This window comes from Plectropomus leopardus, chromosome 3 (genome assembly GCF_026936395.1).
Source record: "Plectropomus leopardus strain MGB_pleo_1.0 chromosome 3, ASM2693639v1, whole genome shotgun sequence".
Lineage (NCBI taxonomy): Eukaryota > Metazoa > Chordata > Actinopteri > Perciformes > Serranidae > Plectropomus > Plectropomus leopardus.
Window position 1 is genome coordinate 21,677,698 of NC_142178.1, and position 23,034 is coordinate 21,700,731.

Genomic DNA, 23,034 nt, shown 5'->3' on the forward strand with positions numbered 1-23,034 from the left:
TTTTAGAGAAAACTGGCCTTCCTTAAGGACTTTTTTTTCTTTAAAAACTGGCAAAATAAATGCATAGTACAGTCATTTAAAATTGTATGCCCCCAATTAAATACATCAATAAATAAACATGAACAGGAAATAAACAAATGGATCAAAACATGGGCAAAAAATAAATCTTTGATATATATATATATAACACTGAGATGGACTCTGTAACCAGAGGGAGGCAGTAATGCAACGTTTCTACTGCCAACTACCATAAAACCTCATAGAAAAAGAAGAAGAAGAAGAACCTGTAGCAAAGTAGCTGTCCTCTTTCCATGAAAGTAGTTAGCAAAGCTAACACTAGCGAGCTAACATCGCTTCAACCAACACGACATGCACACCCCTAAAAGCTAAAGTCTTGCACGGTAAGGATAAGCGTCACGAAAATATAACACTTTCTTGGTGTCACCAAATGTGTCGGATAAAGAAATGCTGAGTGTTAAAAATGGTTAGCATCGTCAGGGACGTGTCAAGCCGTTTGACAGCTTCCTCTATGGCGGAGCTAGCTGCGAGCTTAGTGACGGACACTGTTTTAAGTAGATTTGATGCTGGGAAATTGGCTAATTGTTCCCCGAAGTACCTCACATGATCCCGGCTGTGACTACGTTACTCTTGTGTGTGTCCGCGGAAAATAACCGATGATGAATGAAGACTGTTATCGGTGGTCAGCTGTCTTTTCTCAGTCTTTGAGAGTTGCTGTTACAGTGCAGTGATGTTAACTGTTAGCTTAGAAGATGATTAAGAGTCTTGTCAGCACAGAACCACTGGTTGTAATTTTCAGATTTCACGTTGTCGTTTAATCCAGGCTGTATATCGTAGCGACATTAAAGAAACAGATTTAAAGTGCTAATCCCCGATTCATATTGGCTCGATTGACTTCGATAGCTTTACGTTCACAGCTGATGTCGAGCATCAAACCTTCAATCATATAACGTAAATTCAACTAGCTGCAGCCATCACAGGGAGGTTGGTATTTAATGTCTCCAGTTTAAACTGAATATGCAACAGGCTGGTATTTACTTCATGGTTTAGTATTTGTTGGTGCATCATGTTTTATTCTAACAACCAGATATAAACTAACGCGTCATTGTACCTTTTATGAGGCGTGGTAGGTTAATTTCTGTCATAAAATGATGACACAACGAACTGATTAATCCAAAGGTGATGACATTGACATGCCAATTTACTCTGTGGTGCTATTTTATGTTCTGTAGTTTTTTATTGTTTTACTCCTCTTGTGGTTTTACCTGTGTAAACTGTAAAGTACTTTGGGTTGTGTTTGGGTATGAAATGTGCTAAATAAATTAGGAATGCACGGTGTTGGATTTTTGCCGGTATGCCGGTATTCTAACTGATTTCGGTTGATTACCAATACTGATACATGCACATATGTTTTCCTCTTCTGGTGTGGAATTACCATATTATACCTACTCTTAACATGATGGGCCACTGGCAGCAGATGCAGACCTAAAATTCAGTGATTTTGAAAATGTAAACATTCACTGGGCAAAACAAAAAAACTACTTTAACTTAGGTTAAATGCAAAACATGCCATCTCCATTGTTAATGTGATACAATGCAAACAAAAAAGTAAAATCCATCACAGTTTAACAGGCTTGAATGATGCTCCCCCTGAGACAGTCATGACAATATCCAGAACCAGAGCAAATATGACCTATTTCAACTAACTGAAGTTGCATAATTAAAGCATCATCTTGTCTGTCTGTCATATCTTCAGCAATGTTCATATGAGCTGATGCCGATATTTAATTTTAAAGTCGTTATCTGCTGATACTGATGATGTGCCAATATTTTTGTGCATCCCTAAATAAATAAACTTGCCTTGCCTTGCTTTGTGTATGTAAAACCAGTTTGTGCATGCCATTCATGGGTCAAATACTGAACATTAGTGTGTCCAAACAATTATTTAACATCAATATAAATCTTTTTTTTCCCCAAAAGGCTTTAACTTTACAGAGTGAAACCACAGGCTGTCGTGATGTCGGAGTCTAAGCCCCCAACTCCAACTCCTGGAGACACATACAAAGGCTGGCTCTTTAAATGGACTAACTACATTAAAGGTTATCAGAGACGCTGGTTTGTTCTGAGCAATGGACTGTTGTCTTACTACAGGTAAGTTACATGCATATAATGTAATTTGTAATGATATGTCACGAGGGCTCTCCCCGGCTGGATTTTATGTGGCTCAAACTTGGTGGTACATAAGGGAGGGGGCATGGCAAACAAGAGGAGTTGCTAACTTTGATTATGTGTGATTTAAATTCAACACAGAGGTTGGTGATAGAGAATAGATTTATAGCAATTCTTCTCTACATCTTATGATGATATGACATAATTTGACTAAAGGTATTGTGAATAAAACATAAACAGGATTTCTTCCTTCAGTCACACGATCAGCCTGTTTTTTTGTTATTATTTTTAATGAGAAACAGTAGAAATCAATACTGTAAGTGTAAAATTAGTACAAAAAGGTACTGACCAATTGAGATTTCTGTCTTTTTGAATTATTATGTTTGTCAGCTATAACACAGCTTACAAAATGTTTTAAACCATCTGGCCATTAAGCTGCTGACCAGAATTATGACTTATTTGTCTGTATATTGTTTTATTTATTGACATTATTTTTTGATTTATTTTGAACTGTTTTGAATCCATTTCAGATGTGGCAAATGTTCTGCTGATTTGCTAATGTTGTCATGGTCTGAAAAGAAATAATAGTTTAAAACCATATGATTTAACTGTATGATTTCTTCAACTTTCTCTCAAGAGCAAAAATCAGCCATTTAACTTAAAATACGTATGATTTGACTTTCTTGGTAGACAGTTATCGATATTGACTAATATGAAAATTTTTATTGTCATAACATTTTAGCTATATCGCCCCGCTTGCCTTAGAAATCTTATTAAAATCCCATCTCATAAAACATGGAATTACAAACTCTGCATTTGACTGTCTTTAATTCTGTTTGTCTCCAGGACCCAGGCAGAGATGGGTCACACATGCCGAGGCACCATTAACTTGGCCACAGCCAACATTGCTGTGGAGGACTCGTGCAATTTTGTCATTTCCAACGGAGGGGCACAGACTTACCACTTGAAGGCCAGCTCAGAAGTAGAGCGCCAGAGATGGATCACTGCCCTGGAGCTCGCCAAGGCAAAGGCAGTCCGCATGCAGGCTGAATCTGGTGAGAGGGAAAACAAATATGTCGGAGAGGGCAGCAGACAGAGTATGAAAATGCATAGAAAAGTCTAAACATCTTACACAGCGGCACCATTGACAGGCACAGACAGCATATGTGTATTTTTCTGTGGGCAAAGTATTTAAATCTTTCTGTTTTTGTTCCTCAGATGACTCAGGTGATGATTGTCCAGCAGTGCCCCCCACCTCAGGACAGGGCGGAGGCGGCCGTAACTCTGAAATTCAGTCCACGCTACGCACACTCAGCAGCAAGGTGGAGGACCTTAACACCTGCAATGATCTCATTGTGAAGCATGGGTCTGCCCTCCAAAGGTATAGATAATTAGATTGATCAGTTTGATTACTTTAGAAAAAACAGTACTATCCAAAAGAAAAGAAGAGTGATGGTTATTTATTTATTTGTTCCACACACAGGTCTTTGTCAGAGCTGGAGGGGCTTTGTGTCGGAGGGGACATGGGCGAAAAGATGAGACAAGTGACAGAAAGAGCCACACTGTTCAGAATCACCTCTAATGCCATGATTAATGTAAGTCACAAAAGTGCTCATTTCTGAGGAAGGCACAACATTGTTGTTGACTCCATTGCTGAAATGTTGCTCTTGTTTTTACATGTTCACCAAGGCATGTAGAGACTTCCTGTCTCTGGCCCAGAACCACAGTAAGCGCTGGCAGAAGGCCTTACAGGTTGAAAGAGACCAGAGGATTCGGCTAGAAGAGACTCTGGAGCAGCTGGCCAAGCAGCACAATCACTTAGAAAGAGCTTTCAGAGGAGCCACAGTTCTCCCCCCTTCATTCAGCAATCCCAATTTAGGTAGCAAAGGTGAGACTCTCGCTTATCCCCAACTGAACTTCCTCCCCCTTTGGACCCTAGATATCACTCAAAACTCGCCCGCCATGTAATGTGCCTACACCAATCAGCTGAGTCCAGTTGAGCCTTATTTATTCCTCTGTCTCTCTTCACTTCAGGTGGTGGTTCAGGAAAAGGTGACGCCAGTGATGAGGATGATGACAACGAGTTTTTTGATGCTATGGAAGACCCAGCAGAGTTTATCACTGTCCCTGCCGAAACCAAGTATCACAGGTTATTAACTGTCTGTCTTTTCAAATGTTGCTGCAGTGTGCTATGTGAAGTACATAAGTATTTGTGTTGTGATCCTGTCAGACAGACCCCTGGTGAGAGTTCAGTCCATCAGGTAACTGCTATTACTGCTGGTGTACAGTCACACTTGAAGGTTATTTGCAATTAGATGATTTAGTTATAGTTCTAAATGAAACAAGGCAAGGCAGGGTTATATATGTAGCACCTTATCACACACACAGGTTATTCAGAGTGCTTAATGGGCAAATGATGTGAGGGAAAAGGTGGAAAATAAACTAAACTAAATATGCAAAAGCACAGATGAGTAGAAAAGCCAGATTGATAAAATGTTGACAAAAAGTGGTGAAAAAGAGAACAGTCTGAAGCATAGTTTTAATAATGGCTAAAATTTAGGCATATTTTAGTTCCAATGGGGAGCTATTCCAGCAGTGGACAGCATAATGGTTAAAAGCAGATATTATTAAAACAGATTGTAAAAGAGTGTGTTTTAAAATAGATCTGGCAACCACAGCTTGCTCTGTATTTTGAATGTTTGGCAATCAATTTAATCATGTTTAAACGTACAGTACAGAGAGAGAAAGAGGTCATGTGGACAGATGAGAAAGACCAGGAGTATGTGAGTCTTGGCAGAAGTGTAGATGTGATACAAAAACTTTTTTTGATCATGAAGTTGATTGTAATGTACAATTTTATAATTTATCAGTGAAGTTACAACACTGCAGACTGAATTCTATACTAACAGTGATAAATAGAATGCCTTATGTCAGTTGGTCCCAGTTTTATACTTCTCGTTTATAAAATGTTTGTGCTGCATTTTTATAAACTATGGTAATCTGGGCATGAATCACATATTTCACTCCAGGCGCCATCTCACTCCTGCTTCCTCTTTCTGCAATTCTCACACTCATTGGACTTTTTTTTTCTCCCCCATGGTGGCCCTTGCTGCAGTGATTTTATTTTTTTAATCTCAACCTTGATTTTTACTCTTTTTATTTTGTGTCCTCGTGTGCTGTTCTGTCTTAAATAGTATGCTATCTTGTTCATCTGTCCACCAGGAGATCTGGCAGCAATGTTAGTGGGATCAGCAGTGAGACTGGGATGGATGATCAGTCGGTAAATGTGTGTTCATTTTTTTTCTGAGCAAGCTCTAATTTATATTGACTGATCTTCTCTGCTTGTCAACAGTCACATGACCCTCAAGGCTTTTTCTCTTTATCTTATTCCAGTTTGATGAACTGTCTTTGGCGTCCAATCCAGAGTCTCCACAGCCTCTCGAGCTAGAACCAGTTAGACAAAGACGGACTCATATCCCTGACAAGCCCAACTATTACCTCAATCTGTGGAGCATCATGAAGAACTGTATTGGAAAGGAGCTCTCAAAAATACCAATGCCAGTGAGAAACCTCTGCTATTATTGGTATACAAGTGGCTTTTCCTTCCTGTGAGAGGAATCAGAAGTAATCAGACCTTTTCTCTGTGTGTTTTTGTGTCCATTAGGTAAATTTCAACGAGCCCCTCTCAATGCTGCAACGTCTATCTGAAGACCTGGAGTACTACGAGCTGCTGGACAAGGCTGCTAAATGTCAGAGCTCTCTGGAACAGATGTGTTATGTAGCAGCTTTCACAGTCTCCTCCTACTCCACCACTGTTCACCGCACAGGAAAACCCTTCAATCCCCTGCTGGGAGAAACCTTTGAGCTTGATCGGCTAAGCGATTGTGGCTACCGCTCCCTCTGTGAACAGGTATGTCAAAAACACACTGGGAAAATAAACATGCTTGAGGGATGTTTATACAAGCATGTTTTTTTAAGTTTTGAATCGTCTATTCTATCCGTTCTCTCTCTTCACTCTCTTCTTCTCAGGTGAGTCACCACCCACCTGCTGCAGCTCACCACGCCATGTCTGAGAAGGGCTGGACCCTCAGACAAGAAATCACTCTGGCCAGCAAGTTTAGAGGAAAATATATCTCCATCATGCCTTTGGGTGAGTGTGTTGCAATGGTGTAAGATCTTTACATCATGATAACCATCTAAAAAATATCACAGTTTTATGATATCACCATATACAGTAATACACAATTATTCTACTTATTATTATTGGTTATAATTAGCCTTACAAGAATAATAACAGTTTTTTGGTTAAACAAACACTTAACTATAACTGAAACTTGAGACCATTTTTAAAATTGAAGTACATATAAAAAGGCAGTCGAGGGGGAAAGGAGACACACATGCGGAGGAGAGATTCTCCGCCTGATTGTATTTTTGCAGTACGTTAAATAAGTAACTGTGTGCAGTATAATAACCGTCAGCTTTCATACTATGGTATACCTTGAAAGCTATTTTAAACATTAAATATCTTAGCATGGATTATAGGTGCCGAATATGACATTTATAATTTGGGTGAGTAGGTTAAAAATGACCCCTGCCAGCAGGTCTAACATTATTCGCCCTCTGTTACAGGTTCTGTCCAATGTTTTTTTGACAAGAGCAACAATCACTACTCGTGGAAGAAAGTGACGACAACAATACACAACATCATTGTTGGAAAATTATGGATCGACCAGGTACATTCAAAGCTGACAAAAGCTTAACACCACCACTACTGTTGAAGGATAAATAAATGAGATAGATGTCTTTATAGAATGTTTCCTTATGATGCTATAGGTCTATCATTTAAAGTCTTCAATAAAAAAAACATTTTATCTTTTTCCTATTTCCCCTTCCAGTCAGGCGAGACAGATGTGGTGAACCACAAGACGGGAGATCGTTGCCACCTCAAGTTTACTCCCTACAGTTATTTTTCCAGAGATGTACCAAGAAAGGTGGGCTTTTCTTTATGTTGTTTTTAACATATAAAACTGACTGTATTGTAGAACTTACGTATTGTAGTTAACAGGGTGTCAGCTGAGTGGGCTTTTTGATTACGCTCTTAACTGTTAGCTGTGTTTGACTGCCAGGTAACAGGAGTAGTAACAGATAAGGATGGGAAGGCCCATTATGTGCTATCAGGAACCTGGGATGAGAAGATGGAGTTTTCTAGGGTAATGCAGAGCAGTAAAGGCGAGAACGGCACTGAAGGCAAACAGAGGACTGTCTATCAAACCCTCAAAGCCAAAGAAATCTGGAAAAAGAATCCTTTACCGTAAGTTTTTGTTTGAAAGATGATTGGTTGTATTAAAAGAGTTGAAAGTTCTTTTAAACAAACAGAGCAGTAGAGGTGAGGCAGTATCTTTACCTTGTAAATTGTGTCCCTGATCTTTTATGATGATGACTTTAGAGAGGGAGCAGAGAACATGTACTTCTTCTCCTCACTGGCCTTGACGCTCAATGAAGCGGAAGAGGGAGTGGCACCAACGGACAGTCGACGACGTCCAGACCAGAGGTTAATGGAGGACGGCCGTTGGGATGAGGCCAACGCAGAGAAACAGAGGCTAGAAGAGAAACAGCGCATTGTACGCAGAGAAAGGGAGAGGGAGGCTGTCAAAGCCGCCAGTTCACCCGAGGAAGGTAAAAATGACAGAAGTTTGTTTGGGAGTTTATCTATTCTATATCTGTTTTGTGTTTTTGTCCTATGTTATTCTGTCCACTTTGTCTGTCTTGAAATATGTCGTCTGTCTGTCTCTGTATCAACTCTAAGCTGTCTCCGAGGATTCAATCAATGATTCACCTTTGAAAAGCAAGTACTCTTCTCTTAGTCTTTTCCGACCTTTGATCTATGTTATATTAACTAAAGATGCTAAAACGTGTACAATATGTTTTTAATAGGCAGGTGCTAAATGTTTTATAGATCATCTTTCAAACATTTTTACCATCCCTTCATCCATTTAGCTGATGCAGTGGAGACCGGCACAGAAGCAAATGAGATTTCTGATGAAAGCAAGTATCACTTCACCATAATATGTTCTCTTAAAGGTGCCTTATGTAGCATTTCAACAAAGCAATCAGTCAGAAATTATCCATATGTAACCACTGGAAGTTGATAGGCTTGTTCTAAAAACTAGTTAGGCATGTTGAACTGTTCTTGGTTAAGGTGGACGGACTGACAAGTGACAGGTTGTCAGAGGTTATAGATAACTCAATGTCAAATTGACATTACCACATTTTTTACTATTTGATATTAAAAAAAATCCCTTAAGGAACCAATGTGTAGGATTTAATGACATCTAGTGGTGAGGTTGGAGAACTGAAACTCCTCCCGTGGACCCAGGATGGAGGAGAACTACGGTGGCCAACGCAAGAAAATGCAAATGGCCCTATCTAGAGCCAGTGTTTGGTTTGTTAGGAATATTACATTCCATATCTGCCAGTAGATGCTTCTTAATCCTACAGACTGGACTTGTAAACAACTGAGACCAGCACTGAGTAGAATTGAAGCTTATATCAGCCTCTTCACTGACACTATGCCAGATTAAATAGGAAATTACATATTTTATGACTAAAATATATATCTTTGCAGCACAAATGTTAAGAGAGCAGTTAAGTACAGACAAAGGTAGCAAGAAAATCTTGAACCTAAGAAACAGGGATCGTCTTTGTGACAGAAGTTACTTCTTAACGGTCACAATATTTTTTGAACAGCCTATTTTGCTTAAAATGCTACACACCGCACTTCTAAAAGGAACATAAAAAAAAGAATTTGTGTGGATTTTGGATACTGTTTGAGTTGTAGATTCACATCTTTGTTTTTTGTGCTGGTGTTCAGCTGACACAGAGGACTCTCCTCCTCTTACACCTGTTGCATGCAAGTAGCCTCTTACATTTCATTCACTGTCTATGTATCAGTCATCTTAAGATCATACCCAAACCTTTATGTCTCAACTCCCAAAGATTCATCCCTAATTCTTCTATTTTCAGCACCTTATGGACCACCACACCCCCCTTATCAAAGCAAGTATTCTGACCTTGGCATAACACATATAGTGAAATTATTTTCTAGTAATAAAATTTAACCTATATTCTAACTCCCCTATTCACCATTTCCTCTTTATATCCTTTGCAACTTGGTCTCTTAGTGAAAGGCAATGACGGTCCTAATGGAGCTCAAGTCAAAAGCAAGTCACAACACTGTCGTTCTATAGTATCCCCTGTTTTTTTATAGTTAGATTTGTGTTGGTCGTTTTTAGGGAACCTTATAGAAGACTGTAGTTCTGTGTAGAATTGGCACAAACCTTGTCCTTGAATATTTTAGAGTAGCATTTTGTCTGTCATTGCTCAGTACAATGTGGTCCCGTGTAGTTTGGCCCGTGTAGACCTCCGCCAAGGCCATATACCTTAACTCGCAGTGTTAAACACAAACTATGCAGGATTTTCCTTAAAAAAAAATATGTATAGGTTCATACAGAAGTAATCCCTCTGAGGCAGTGTGTCTTTCTGTGGGACTCTGGACTTCTTTGTTTACTCTGTGGACATTTCTGGGTGTGTACCTCTGCAGTGCTCAGGTGAGGTCAGAGCTTTATAAAAAGGTAGCGACCAGGTGCCAGACCATTCGCAGCAGGCATCCAAGAGAAACAATGCTAAAAAAAAAAAAAACACAAAAAGAAGGGGCTGTAATGCCAAACGAGAGTGAATCTGGGTTTGGCTTTTACTTTTGCTGGCAATTGTGTTAACAAATGATAACTGACATTCCTTCATAGTATACTTTTTACTACAAGTGAGGAAAAAAATGTGTATTTTCCCTGTGATTTGGGTACACTCCAAAATTTCATGGGTTCTTCCTTGACCTCTGCTACACCCCTCCAAAATGTGTTATCAAAATTGGGGCGGTAGTTTTTCCATAATCTTGCTGACAGTCAACAAACAAACCAACCAAATTTAAAACATAATCTCATGGGAAGGTAATAATTTGCCTCCTTGGTGTTGGTTTGAGTAGGGTGCATCTGAAGATATCTCTTTGTAAACTATCTGACAGCATGTCGGCTCAATATAAGCATGATGTGTTGTGATGGCACAGTGGCTTCTTAACCCTAACGTCACGTCCCTCAAAAGCTTTTTCTTTGTAAAAGATTGCCTTTCTTTTCACTTAGGCGCACATCCAGACAACTACCAACCAATGTGGTTTGAGAAGTTAGACGACCCTGTATCTGGAGAGAGCTTGCATGTCTACAAGGGCGGTTACTGGGAGGCGAAGGAACAAGGCAGCTGGGACGTGTGCCCGGACATTTTCTGATCCCCACTGAGTTGGCCTGGCTGCCTCTGTGGTGTACAAATCTCACTTCAGCTAAACTGGGGAATCAAGCCTGACATCGATCTATCTTCAATGTCCGTAGCCTCAACTGATCACCCCAATCTGCTCCCCTTTTCCAGCAGTGATTTGCTCAGGGTTGAGGGCATCTGGACTTCACCCTTGACGTATATAAAATGCAGTTTGCAGCATTGGTGCAACATTGCAGCTGATCAGTGTTCAGAATTCCCTTTCACTGCCTCTCAAACACTGATGTTTGTCTCGTGCTTGTTCTCAGTCCACGATTCTCTGGTACAGCCTTCGAGGTGCATTTGGCAGCAGGTTATTCTGGTAATGTCATTATGCATTTACTTCAAAAGCACTAATGTCAAACATAATTATTCATCCAAGTGACATCTTACAGTATACAAGGTTTGCTTGATGAGAAAGAGAGAGCTACTACCTGATATGTAATTTATGAGTTTGTTTTTGTTATGCACCCCTGATTATGACTAATTTTGCAATTAATTTTTTGCAGCTTCCACAGCAAAGCCCTACTGTGCGTCAAAGTTTAATCATAACCAAAATTTATAATATAGTTCATACAGTAAATATTCACTATTCCTGTGCCAGACCACATCACAGACATAGATGCATGGGCTTCAGTGATCCTGACAAAAGAGATAAATGGTGTTTCATAAAGAAGTAATTATTGGCGCATTTCAATAATATTTGGGCTGGTATAAATCGAAATGTATCACAAACAATACGACATGATAAACAGTTTGCCTTTGAATTACTATAATTTGTGGTGCTACTTTCTTTCTTGACGTGCAACAACTTCTGATGTATACTTCATCTACATATTTTTTAGTTTTTGCACTCAGCTAGAGTGTATTTTTTTTCTTCATATTCCCCCAACATGCCTGGAAAAAACATAGTAGCAACATGAAATTACTCCATATTTTGGCCACTCCTCAGATTTTGTACATTATGTTAGGTTTGGTAATATTAAGAATAATTACAGTCTACTTTATTACACAGAAGTTTTGTTTTCTGTTTTTTTTAAAGAACTATTTATGTATAAAAAATACATACATTAAGGAAAAATGATATTTTACTGTGTAGCACATTCAATTTCATGTTCTTTTTTGAATACGATACCATATTGAAAACTACTAATTAAGAAAGTCATACCAAATTTGTTCAGTGAAAATATACTTAAAATACTAATGGTACCACTGCCAGCAATGGGGGCTAAAATGTTCAGAAACCTGCGTTTTATTTTCGTTTTTCCCATATTTTTTCCCTTCAACAGTTCAGAGTAACTTAAGCCCAAATGCACTAGAATAAAGTTAGTAAATTTCACATATTGTTACTTTATTACTCTCCTACTCTATAGTATTCATTACAACAGATGTTATTTCCACTTTTTAATGAGAAAATTTGATTATTTCTGTCTGGACTACGAAGCAACGTCACATCCCCCCGACATAAAAGAGCAGACACATCTGTTAAATTTGTGAAGGGGGAATGTCAAACCAAAATTGGATGGTAAGTTGCTTTTAAAACACAGTTGACCACGTTATTGAGAGTGAGATTCTCGTAACATTCAGTCAAGTTGTGTAGATTTATTCTAATCTTATATTAAAATTATCTATTTTGATTCTCCACACAAGTACACAAATGTCAGTATTTTCATACTTCAAGTTTGTGCCCTCTATAAAAATACTTAAAACAACCGTTTAAATTCAGCTTTCACAGTAAATGTCGAGGCTCGCCATTCGAACAGTTGAGATTAAGCAGAGCACCTGAGAGCTGATTCCTCTTGGCTCGATGATTTGTTAAATGAAGAGAAATGTGAGGCAAGTTGTTTTTGTCTTCCTGGTTTTACTTCTTAACTTCTTGATCAGAGCTTTAATCTTGATGTAGGTTAGTTTAGTCATTGTTTGTTGCCAGTGTAGTTTTTTTTAACAGACAGCAATAAGGGTGCCTCAGTGCGTATACATGTGGCACAAAATGAAATTTGTGAAGCGAACGCTGAAACTGCAAAAATTCTGTCACTGTATTTGTCTCTGTTGTTGTTTGTGGAGTGGAAGGACTGTGTGGTTAATGATAAATCTAAATTTCATTTTATATTCAAGTGTACTTAAAAAGGAGAACACTGAAAATGAAGATCACAAAACAATGTTGCAAATATTTCTGTGTAAATATATTAAATAGTAAAGTAATTGTGATATTAACTGGTTATATTGATAGAGAATCTAATGGCAGTTATGCACTTTTGTTTTCTTTTTCTTCTCCATTGTTGTTTACTCAAAACTGGATGCATTTTCATTGTCTGAGCTAAGTATATCATGTTACCATGAGTCACCCTCGGCCAGCTAGGATATCTATTTGTTTTGGTCTGAACCATCCCTTCATGCGATTTGCTGTCGTTTCATACGTCATTTAAGCACAAGATGAATAGTGTGTGTGAGCAATGTAAAGCTACTCTGCATCTCTTAAATCACAGATTTTACAGGTTTTTTTTTTAACATATATAATCTTGATTTTTAGCCAATCGCTTAATTGCATAGCGTCATCTTTTCATGTGTGACTTTAACCTTTTTTCCTGAAATTTCTACCTTTTTCATCCCTTTATTGTTTCCTGTTATGATTTTTCACTGTACACAATGAAACAACTTCCCGCAGTTCTATTCTTGCATTTACGTACATAAATTATTTATAATGCCCTACGTGATTTGACTAATAAACAGTCTACTTTTCATGTTGGCTTCTGAAAAGTTTGTCATTTTGTGGATTTGTTTTGAAACTGTTCCCAAATCATCAGTTTGGTCATTGCAAACATATGTACATTAGTTCAGACATACATATGTATTGACTCACTGTTCTGAGCAAACTTTACATCTTTTCTGTCCTTCAGTGTTTTTTTGGGGGGCATTTTTTTAACAGTATTGTGTTAGAGGTTGTTAATAATAAACTCTGAATGGAAATTAAGTGCCTATCTTTGGTGTTTTTGATTTCTTTTCCCCATACAAATTATCACAAAATGACTTAAACTAGTAACTAAATGTTTTGAATAGACTTTTATTTTGGAAATGTACAGCTCCATTTGTGTATCTTTATTTATCTTTATTAAAGATTATAAAAATTTGAAAACATTATGTGACATAAAATGACCAAAAAATGATTGACTACAATACTGATGCTTTGGCTGGTTGATGTTGAGCTAATTGACATTAAGCTAAGCACAACACTTTTTATTCATTTGTATAATAACTATATAATCATTTTAGTAACTGGTCATATATTTTGGGAAGACAATCCTATTTTGAAAAGTAACAATTAACTGTCAGCTGTATGTAGTGGAATTTTAAAAATCTTTCAGAATTGTTGTGAAGTATGGGGATAAAGTAGCATTTATAACTATTTATAGTTTTGTTTTCTTTGAGACAAAATCTATAATAATCAGCCAGACTCTTACAGTATAGTAACATCTTTGTACCAGAACATCGACGAGGGATTACACAATATGAATCTAGGATGACATTAAATTGATTGAGTAGAAAAAGATTGAGTTTAGTCAAAAAGAAAAAAATAATAATACGCTAATACGCTTTAAAATATCTTGGCACAATCAACAGTGCAGTAACACTGTAATTAGGGGAATTTGGGGCAAATTTAGCAGTGTGGGGGAGTTTACAGCCTAAAAAAATGAAACGTTAACACAGGTGGCATTTACAGGCTAATTCCAGTACTTTGAGATTAAATGTATGTAAATTGACTGTTAGGCCAATTTAAAATTTAAGTACCAGCATATTTATTCCTAGCAGTGTGGAGAAGTCTTTGAAATAGTATTAGTGTTTAGAGAATGTTTTATTGGATAAATACATTGTGTAATATATATATATATATATATATATATATATATATATATATATATATATATATATACAATTAGGAAATATTCACGGGCCTTATTTTATGTGTACGATCTAAATTTTACCTCAATTTCTTTCTTTGTATTTCTGATTAAAAAATAAAAAAAAAAGCTCCGCCCCTCATCTGTGCCTGTATGGACTCGCCCCTCCACCAGAGGCGTGGGGGTTTAAAACGAGCGCATCTCCGCATGACATCAGCATCTTTGTTTACTTGCTAGCCTAGCTCAGTGCTCACTTCTCTCTACGTTAGCGACTAGCATTAGTTGTCTGCTGGGTTTACGGTTTATCATACAGGCTGTGTATTTCACTGTAGTTTATTTTCTGACTCAGGAATATGTCGGCAAACGGATCTGGAGAAGACTCCACAGACGCAAAGAGTGGCGATGGACAGTGGTAAGTCACGGTTAACTTAGCCTAGTTAGCGGTGTTTATCTGTAGCAGCGCATTGTCCTGACCAAGTCAGCGGACAGTGATGAGGAAGCTGCATTTCGTTGTTGATATCCCAAACTGCTCTCTACTCTTTTACGAGCATAATTATTTCACCCGCTAGTTATTACGTTAAACATCAGCTGTTGTTGTCTGTAAACTGTTTAAGCATTGCGTTATACGTGTCATATATGAAGCACGAATGCAGGCTTGTAGCTCACACTTTAAATGCATTTTTTACAACTTGCCTTAGCTTTTTCTTTATCGCGCATTACTTATAATTCATAAATTATAGCTAAGTGTTTTGGTTTTGCTGTCCCTCAGGTCACAGTCGTCTTCCTCTGCCTCTGCTCCTATGGACGTAGATGCCAAGTCCAGCGCCCACAGCTTCAGATACAGTCTGAATTTCCCCTGCATCGGCCAGTGCATCATCATCAACAACAAGAACTTTGACAGAAGAACAGGTGCTTATTTTGATCTTTTTTTTTAAGAAGGTAGATTTATTTGTCATTTTACTTAAACGTGGATTAAGAAGAAATTAAATTAAATTAAATTAATTATTTTATTTATTACTGTGCCACTGGAAAAGGTTATATTTCATACAGAACCAGGTTTGAGTTCAATTTAAATTTAATTTAATAATACTAAAATAAGTTAATTTTATAATAAATTTATGTTAATGAATGAACAATAAAATAAGTTCATAATAACAATTTCGTAATAAAATAATTTTAATTAATTTTGTGTAGTAACTGGTGCTTCAACGGAAAGGTAATGTTGTAGTTAATGGTGTTAAGAATCTGGTGGTAACATCGACTCAAAAAGGTAAATATTTGCTGTTTTTAAATCATTCAGTATCATTGTAATTTAAATGGTAAATACCCTTGGGTTTTTGTCCCCAGTCAGACAAAATAAATTTTAGGTTCTCATGATAGTGACTTATCATATATTTTATGCACTAATTTATTATCCGATGTGTAATTTTTAGTAATAGTGCCATGGTAATGAAATAAATTACTTTAAATATGTTAATTAGATTTAAACTCTTATGTTTTAGTTAGTGCTGAAATTGAGGAACAAAAAACGTCTTAGTCAATAACAATTTGAAGTACATAGAAGTATCAGATGTTCAAATGACTTAAAGGTGAATATTTATCTGCTTACCAAGTATAATTGTTATTTAACCATAGAGCACCTTTAAGGCAATAATCCAAAGTCCAATGGAAAAATCCCAATGGGGGAGAGGGTGACCAAGGCAACGTTAGCTTCAGGGATGGCCTACAGAGAAACAGCATCCCTGGGGCACTCTGTTGGCTCTTACAGAAATATGCTGCGACGTTCCTTGTAACATGCGTGTGAAATTACAGACATTAGCTAAACATGCACATATCTCACATAAGGGGAATCTTTTCTCAGTTGAACAGGCTTAACCACATCACATGTTTACCCCGTTCTTATGATGTACTTGTTCATGGAACAATGTTGACCAAGCAGTCATGCGTGCTCAGTTTGTCCTGCTATACGGGTTTGTCAAACACAAGTATAGCAGTAAAATAAGACCATCATACAGTAAGTCTGAGAGCAGACAGAGCAGACTGAAGCTGTATTCACTTGCATTGACATCTCAAGGTCTTCTCAAACTGATAATAGAGGCTTACTGAGCTTTTCAGCATTTCAAGTGTACTTTGCACAATACCACTAAAGGGTAGGCAAGGACTACAGTCACAGTCTCCAACTATTGTAGACATTAGACAGCTTCATATCCAAAGATAAGTCAGCACTCAATAAACATTCCCTTATGGATGTTAAAGGTGCAAAAACGATTATTAGCACCCAAAGGACACATGACAACAGCTGTAATGGCCGTTGTTCTGTTTCCTGCCACCCTAAAGCAAGACCCCTATATCCAAGTGACTAGACCATTAAATACGTGTACAGAATTAACATTCACATAAACACATTTCTCCACAATCCTCATCAAACATGGAAGAGGAACTAATCAAACCATGGATACGCATGTGATGCAAATCATACTGCCAGTCATGTGGTTACCTGAACTTCCTGAAGAGCCACTGATAAACATGCTGCATCTGGAGTTATTGAATTACCTTATTAAATGCAATGATGCAAGCAAAGATGAGCACAACTATCTGCTAGATCTCATTCTCACTGAAGCCAACACAAGGACTTCCACAGAGCAAACTTGAACATCTGATTAACTGGCAAGGGATGCAGTTAAACTGGATCCATAGCAACAGGAGTAAATTAAATTCCCGAGCACATTTGTCATCTCATGAAGATGTGGAAGCAAGAAGACTGGCCTGCTTTGTGGTACACTGAGACGTCTGCTTCTGTAAAAGGACTCCAGGCCACATATCAGTCCTGCTGTATATAATGAAGCCAATGCTGAGATGCAGAAGGACTCCTCAACACAAACTTGTTACCAAACAGAAAACAAGGCAGATCCACAAGTGACATCCCGGGAAGGTGTGGCCCTTTTTCAGCTCTGTGACAGGGATGTGCTCACACCAAATTAATCTACCATAACTGAGGGAGCAAGTCAGACTCTTCTGTGCACAAACTGAGAACTGCAAACAGTACTACAGGGATACCATAGACACCTCTACAGCCAGTTAACCTCTAATTCCCAATGAAATATTTATCAGTGTACATTTGAGCCAACTGAACCAATAACCTTGGACTAACTTGCCAGTTTAGTCCAGATTATTTAAGCATTTCAAAATGGCACGGGACAGATGGAAAAAGTAACCCTGAACCTGAAATAAAGGTACAATGAGTGTACAATGTCATTATTTTCAGTATGTTGTAACTATAAGTTACTTTTGATGATACATTAGTGGATAAAGTATAACAAATAACAAGTGTTATATGACAAAGTTATTTTGCCAGGTTAGAGTCAGAAACCCAAGGGTAATTAATTATTTAAAAAAAGTTTATGATACTTACAGTTTGATCAGCAAATAACCTTCACAAATGAACGCCACTTTTAGGATTTTTGAAACCTAAATGCAACTGCCAGAAGTAAAAAGCTATTGCTAGGCTAAAAGAAACAGTCACGTCACCACCACTACGAGGCTGTAAATCAGTATTCGGCATGGTGCAGCATGATGATGTTCTGTAGTCTCTTGTAGCCACTTGTTAGCAACCGCCTTTTTTAAGACACATAAAAGCTTCAAAGTTTGCGAGTGGGGTATTTACTGACATATTTTATCGCGTAGAACAAAACATGAAAGTCTCTTAAGCTAGTGCTAACCAAAGACCATATTTAGGGCTTCTGAGCAAAAACCAATTAAAAAATCTTATTGACGTTGAGACAAGGGAACCAGATGTGCTGAAATAATAACAAATTTCAGGGTTTTAGGACTTATCAGCAGACTAGTTGTGATCCACACAGCCCAACTCTTAAAGACAGAACAGGTGACAACAGTTACAGCAGTAGCTAACAAAGTAGAGAGGTGTTTAATCCCCTTTCAGCGATCTTTAGAATTGTATAAACTGCTTTTTTTCACAGCAGACACCTTGACTTGTCATAGTAGGAATGTACAAGTTACTTAACAATGACTCAGTTCTGTTCAAATGTCCTAATCAGCCATGACAGTTTGACAGCATATGTTCTTCACCCAGAAAACATTTTGTTATTTACACCTGCGTGGTTGTTTTCACCTTAACCTGCTGATGAGGTTGAAGATATGTGGAACTTATGTGAGGTAACCAGGCATCATGTACTAATAATAAGAAAGGGTGCACACCAAAATCCCACCATCGCAGTACGGGTTGTGCAGGTTTGGTGTGGTTTTTCACTCTATTATAAGTCTGCTCACAAAGGCCCATCACCATGGCTCTCTGAAGCACTTAATCGAAATACCCCATATACGAGGTGTGTAATGATATGTCCCATTTATGATACACCTTTATTTGAAAATTCCCATGGCATGTCTGTGTCACCACTTCCATCCTAATTCACCCCCTTCCTAAACATTTAAACAGTGCGAGCAGCCTAGCACCAGGAAGACAATGGCAAGAAGCCAATAAGAAGACAATGTGGATATCAACTGATATTGTGTCATATTGACTGAAAGCAAAATCGTATCATGGCAGTCTTTGTGATGTCATAAATATCACGATTGCCCAAAGCACCAGTATTTCGTTTACCAACATTATCATGTAATACTAATCAAACAGACAAATGAAAATAAAATGAAAAAGACTCGTAATGACTATATCTTAACACTTACATGTCATGTAAAGTGGAATCTGCCAAATTAATTAAAATCACCTGTAGTATCACTTATCTTCAGTTTGTCTTGAAATTTACCTTTTAAGTTATACTATTATTCTGTCTTGCTCGTGTAATTCTGTTGTCATGACTGTTTTTGTTTTACTGCTTTTATTCTTTAAATTGTATTTACTCTTAGTGGTGTGGGATGTTATTGACATCTATGGTTTTTGATTGTTTCTATCTTTATTTCTCATTATTATTCATCTTCCTTCTAATATGTTTTCACCTTAGATCACTTTTTTTCTACCTTAAATTTTGTCTGGTCTTAGTTCGGCATTATTGCTTGGCTCTTATAGTTATTTTGCCTTTCTTGCTGCTCCGTTGACTTGTTTGTAAAAGCAATATGTAAACTTGGGTTTTAAAGGTGCTATATAAATAAATACTTATTATTATTATTATTATTATTATTATTATTATTATTAGTTTTATTATTATTATTATTATTATCATACAATTCTAGGACAATAAATCAATATGTGCTTTGTGCCACACTACCTACAGTTTGGGAAAATTATTAAATCTACACATGAGGAAGCTTCAGATGTCACTTCCCTGAATATTTTTTTGTAGTTGCATTTTCATTGTTGTTCAAGTAACCAGATTCTCTTTGTTTTTGTTTTTTTAAGGAATGAATCAACGAAACGGAACAGATGTTGATGCAGCCAATGCGGTGAAAGTATTTGGGAAGTTGGGTTATAAAGTGAAGGTTTACAATGACCAGTCAGTCGACCAAATGAAACACGTTTTAACTTCTGGTAATTTCAGAGTTCATAATGTGTACTCACACAGAAATTAATACTAATTCCCCTGCAGTCTTTTAAATCATATTTTACAAAATATAGTAAATGCTATGTTTTCTGTTTAATCAGCATCAAAGGAAGATCACAGCTGCTACGCCTCATTCATCTGTGTCCTGCTGAGTCACGGAGACGAGGGTGTGTTCTTTGGTACGGATGGCTCAATAGAGCTCAAGTACCTGACATCACTTTTTCGGGGCGATCGCTGCAGATCGCTGGTGGGAAAGCCTAAACTCTTTTTTATCCAGGTATTGTAAGAGTATGTCTGTCACTAGGACTAACTTTCCTTAAAGGGATATTTCACCGATTTTCAACCAGCTTTAGATCAAAACAATGTGGATAGTATGTGTAGATAAACTGAGGCAAACTTCCATCCATCTAACCAGCGTCTAGATATCCATTCTCCCCCAACAGTGAAACTCCTCCAAATGGCACAAAATGCGTAATTTGGAATTTCACTGGCTCTCAAGCTGTTGCGTGATTTACAGGCTGCATTTTGCGCCACCCGTGTCACCAACAGCACAAAGAGTTTACAGCTGATCAAGAGAGTTACCTGCCACTCTCTCTTTCTCTCAAGCTTGGACTGAAATCCAATTAAACAGTAAAACTAGGCAGTGTTGGGGTGTCCGGTGGCTCGGTGGAAAGAGCAGGCACCCCATGTCCTTGCCGCAGCGGCCGTGGGTTCAACTCCAGTTCACGGCCCTTTGCTGCATGTTGTCCCCTCTCTCTCCCCTGTTCACGCTGTCACTCTGTCCTATTCAATAAAGGCAAAAATGCCAAAAAAATAATCTTAAAAAAAACAAAACTAGGCAGTGCTGATTGAATATAAATCAAGATTATGTTAGTGCACTGCCTATTCCTTTTCTAAAATGTCTCCAGAAACATATTTAAATGCAGTGTTTAGCTGTAAACATTTTGAACAGGAAGTGGGCGTCATACTGCTTTCTGTACAGTAAAAATAGAGGCTCAAAAAAATGAGATCAACTTGTAAAACTAAGCAGCGCTGATTAAATATAAACCAAAATTCTGTTACATTACGTACCTACCAGCGATAGCGTTTGGTAAGGCATAATGCTTGGTGGTAGTTGTTGGTTTTCTACATACTGAGCAAATCATTATTAATATCTTTCTACTGTAGAGACAGGCTAGTTGTATGTGATGACTCTCTTTATACTGGTGAAATACTTCTTTAAACTTTCCCGAAGTGACATTTAACCAAGTCTAGTTTTGTTTGTGTGCATGTTGAGTAGGCTTGCAGAGGCACTGATCTGGATGCAGGCATTGAAACAGACAGCGGAGAAGATGGCATGACCAAGATCCCTGTGGAAGCTGACTTCCTCTACGCCTTCTCCACAGCCCCAGGTTAATGCTCACACAAACGCAGGTCTTTGTTTTGTTGCCTTTTTTTTTTTACTGTATTGATCAACCCTCATTCTATCACTCATCAGGCTACTACTCATGGAGGAATACTATGACTGGGTCCTGGTTCATGCAGTCACTGTGTGATATGATTGCCAAATACGGAAAAGAATTGGAGCTCCTGCACATCATGACAAGAGTGAACCACAAGGTGGCAGTAGAGTTTGAGTCTGTCTCCAATTCACCAGGCTTTGATGCAAAGAAACAAATCCCATGCATTGTGTCAATGCTGACCAAAGAGATGTATTTTTCTCCTTGAGGTAGTCTTTCTGTCAGAAGACTTCAGCCTTAATCTGCAGAAGAAAGGCTTGACAATGTGTACGAGCTGGTGTTTGTGAATTATTTTAATATACACTGTCTGACTGAATATCTCTTGAAACCTCAGTTTATATGTTTTTCTGGGAGAGTAGTTTTGAAGCAGTCACATTTCACAAGCTTGGCATTATAAGGTTCTTTATGTGTGGAGGACAATTCTGTGATACGGCATTAAAGTTTTTATCCCTGAAGAAAAACTATTTTGTATTCTCTTCTACACATTCAAACAAAAAAGGGATATTTTAAAACAATGTCAATGTACATTAAAAGCAGAAATAACATTAAATATTGATCTCTGATCTATCTTAAAATGAAATGTGACTGACTTTGTAATTCCAAGCTCACAGTTTTCTACCGGTAAATGCCTCTTTTCTGTTTACACTATATGCATTTCAGGGAAACACATTGGGTACCAGTTTGATAGGAAGTCTGACCTTCTATATGTGTTTAATCTTGAAACTATAGATGGGCGTCCCGCCCTACAGCACCATTCTTATGAGTGAGCCGTTTATTTTAAGTGTCTAAGCAAGACGATGAGTCTGTTATGAAGGGATCATGCATTTCATTTCTATGCCCGTTTTTACTTCTTTTCTTTACATTATCTTTTTTTCACTATTGAGCCAATGTAGCGACTTCCAACATAAAGGTTCCACAATCAAAACTAATCACTGAAATAGTACCTTATGAGCTCTGTGTGAATGCCACTCTCAGTAGGTAAATTAAAGGACAATGTTGTGTAGCAAATTCGGGAACATCCATTAAGCTATCTTGTGTTTTGCTGGTTTTAAGGCTCAGTTGGCGTTAGTCTTCATAGCATGCACGACTTAAGCCAGCCCACTTGCATTGCGCTTTTATGTGAAGCTCATTTTCATACTTGAACACAAGTTTACATTTCATGCTAGGCAATATTTCATGTATTTTTGTTTTTTTAAATGGCAATTTGGATGCCTTTTCACTTCACTTTAATAGTTACAGTCATTAACTTAAAAAAATAACTTCTACCGGGCTGTTTTGCTACAGTGAGTCAAACGTATGTATGTTAACATTGTTGAGTGATTTATAACAGAAAAGGCACAATTTGATTGTGTGCGGATTCAGGTGCTGGTTATTTGTGAGTAAATATTTAAATATTTACATCAAAATGGGAAAAAAAACAAAACACTTTTGCTGTTAAAATATTTGGCACTCCAGTTTTTAAGTCATATCTTACATATAACTATGAACGTCACTTTTTTTGGCTTTTTTAAAATGATATCACTGTTTTGTACGCAGTTATTCTGTGTTGTGGGTGTAATACTTTTCCTGAAAAATAAAAAA

The 23,034-nt window shown here is 37.6% G+C and overlaps 2 protein-coding genes and 1 long non-coding RNA gene across 11 annotated transcripts in view; 2 read left to right on the plus strand and 1 right to left on the minus strand.

The window, feature by feature from the left end:
* The first annotated feature begins 243 nt into the window (after positions 1 to 243).
* On the plus strand, positions 244 to 13,516 carry osbp (oxysterol binding protein). Of its 9 annotated transcripts, none has more exons than XM_088075867.1 (21): positions 244 to 401; positions 1,999 to 2,169; positions 3,034 to 3,242; positions 3,406 to 3,568; positions 3,671 to 3,782; positions 3,877 to 4,075; positions 4,222 to 4,336; positions 5,410 to 5,473; positions 5,581 to 5,748; positions 5,852 to 6,097; positions 6,217 to 6,337; positions 6,817 to 6,920; positions 7,083 to 7,178; positions 7,314 to 7,498; positions 7,634 to 7,863; positions 7,994 to 8,032; positions 8,185 to 8,232; positions 9,059 to 9,097; positions 9,211 to 9,243; positions 9,369 to 9,407; positions 10,380 to 13,516. In XM_088075867.1, the coding sequence occupies exons 2-21, from the start codon at positions 2,036 to 2,038 to the stop codon at positions 10,520 to 10,522; spliced, it is 2,487 nt and encodes an 828-aa protein (XP_087931993.1). In that variant the 5' UTR covers positions 244 to 401; positions 1,999 to 2,035; the 3' UTR covers positions 10,523 to 13,516. The 9 variants fall into 9 exon arrangements, with proteins under 9 accessions (XP_087931993.1, XP_087931994.1, XP_087931995.1 ...); XM_088075868.1 differs by having other exon boundaries at positions 5,410 to 5,467; XM_088075869.1 differs by lacking the exon at positions 7,994 to 8,032.
* Positions 13,517 to 14,648: 1,132 nt separating this feature from the next.
* casp3a (caspase 3, apoptosis-related cysteine peptidase a) lies at positions 14,649 to 22,009 on the plus strand. Its single transcript, XM_042485154.2, has 6 exons — positions 14,649 to 14,853; positions 15,211 to 15,350; positions 19,813 to 19,941; positions 20,056 to 20,231; positions 21,234 to 21,345; positions 21,432 to 22,009. Exons 1-6 carry the CDS (start codon positions 14,795 to 14,797, stop codon positions 21,659 to 21,661), a joined length of 846 nt encoding a protein of 281 aa, XP_042341088.2. The 5' UTR covers positions 14,649 to 14,794; the 3' UTR covers positions 21,662 to 22,009.
* The window catches only part of LOC148189985 (uncharacterized), a 34,373-nt gene continuing 31,941 nt past the window's right edge, over positions 20,603 to 23,034 (minus strand). Inside the window, exon 3 of the long non-coding RNA XR_015776255.1 lies at positions 20,603 to 20,737. This is a non-coding gene — a long non-coding RNA (uncharacterized LOC148189985). The remainder of the gene's footprint in view (positions 20,738 to 23,034) is intronic.

Bases quoted from the DNA above. Each gene is read 5' to 3' on its own strand.
- osbp (XM_088075867.1), top strand. From the start codon at position 2,036: ATGTCGGAGTCTAAGCCCCCAACTCCAACTCCTGGAGACACATACAAA. The intron at 8,033-8,184 runs GCAAGTACTCTT...TCATCCATTTAG, and splicing joins CAATGATTCACCTTTGAAAA to CTGATGCAGTGGAGACCGGC. The intron at 9,098-9,210 runs GCAAGTAGCCTC...TTCTATTTTCAG, and splicing joins TCCTCTTACACCTGTTGCAT to CACCTTATGGACCACCACAC.
- casp3a (XM_042485154.2), top strand. From the start codon at position 14,795: ATGTCGGCAAACGGATCTGGAGAAGACTCCACAGACGCAAAGAGTGGC. The intron at 20,232-21,233 runs GTATTGTAAGAG...CATGTTGAGTAG, and splicing joins CTAAACTCTTTTTTATCCAG to GCTTGCAGAGGCACTGATCT. The intron at 21,346-21,431 runs GTTAATGCTCAC...ATCACTCATCAG, and splicing joins CGCCTTCTCCACAGCCCCAG to GCTACTACTCATGGAGGAAT.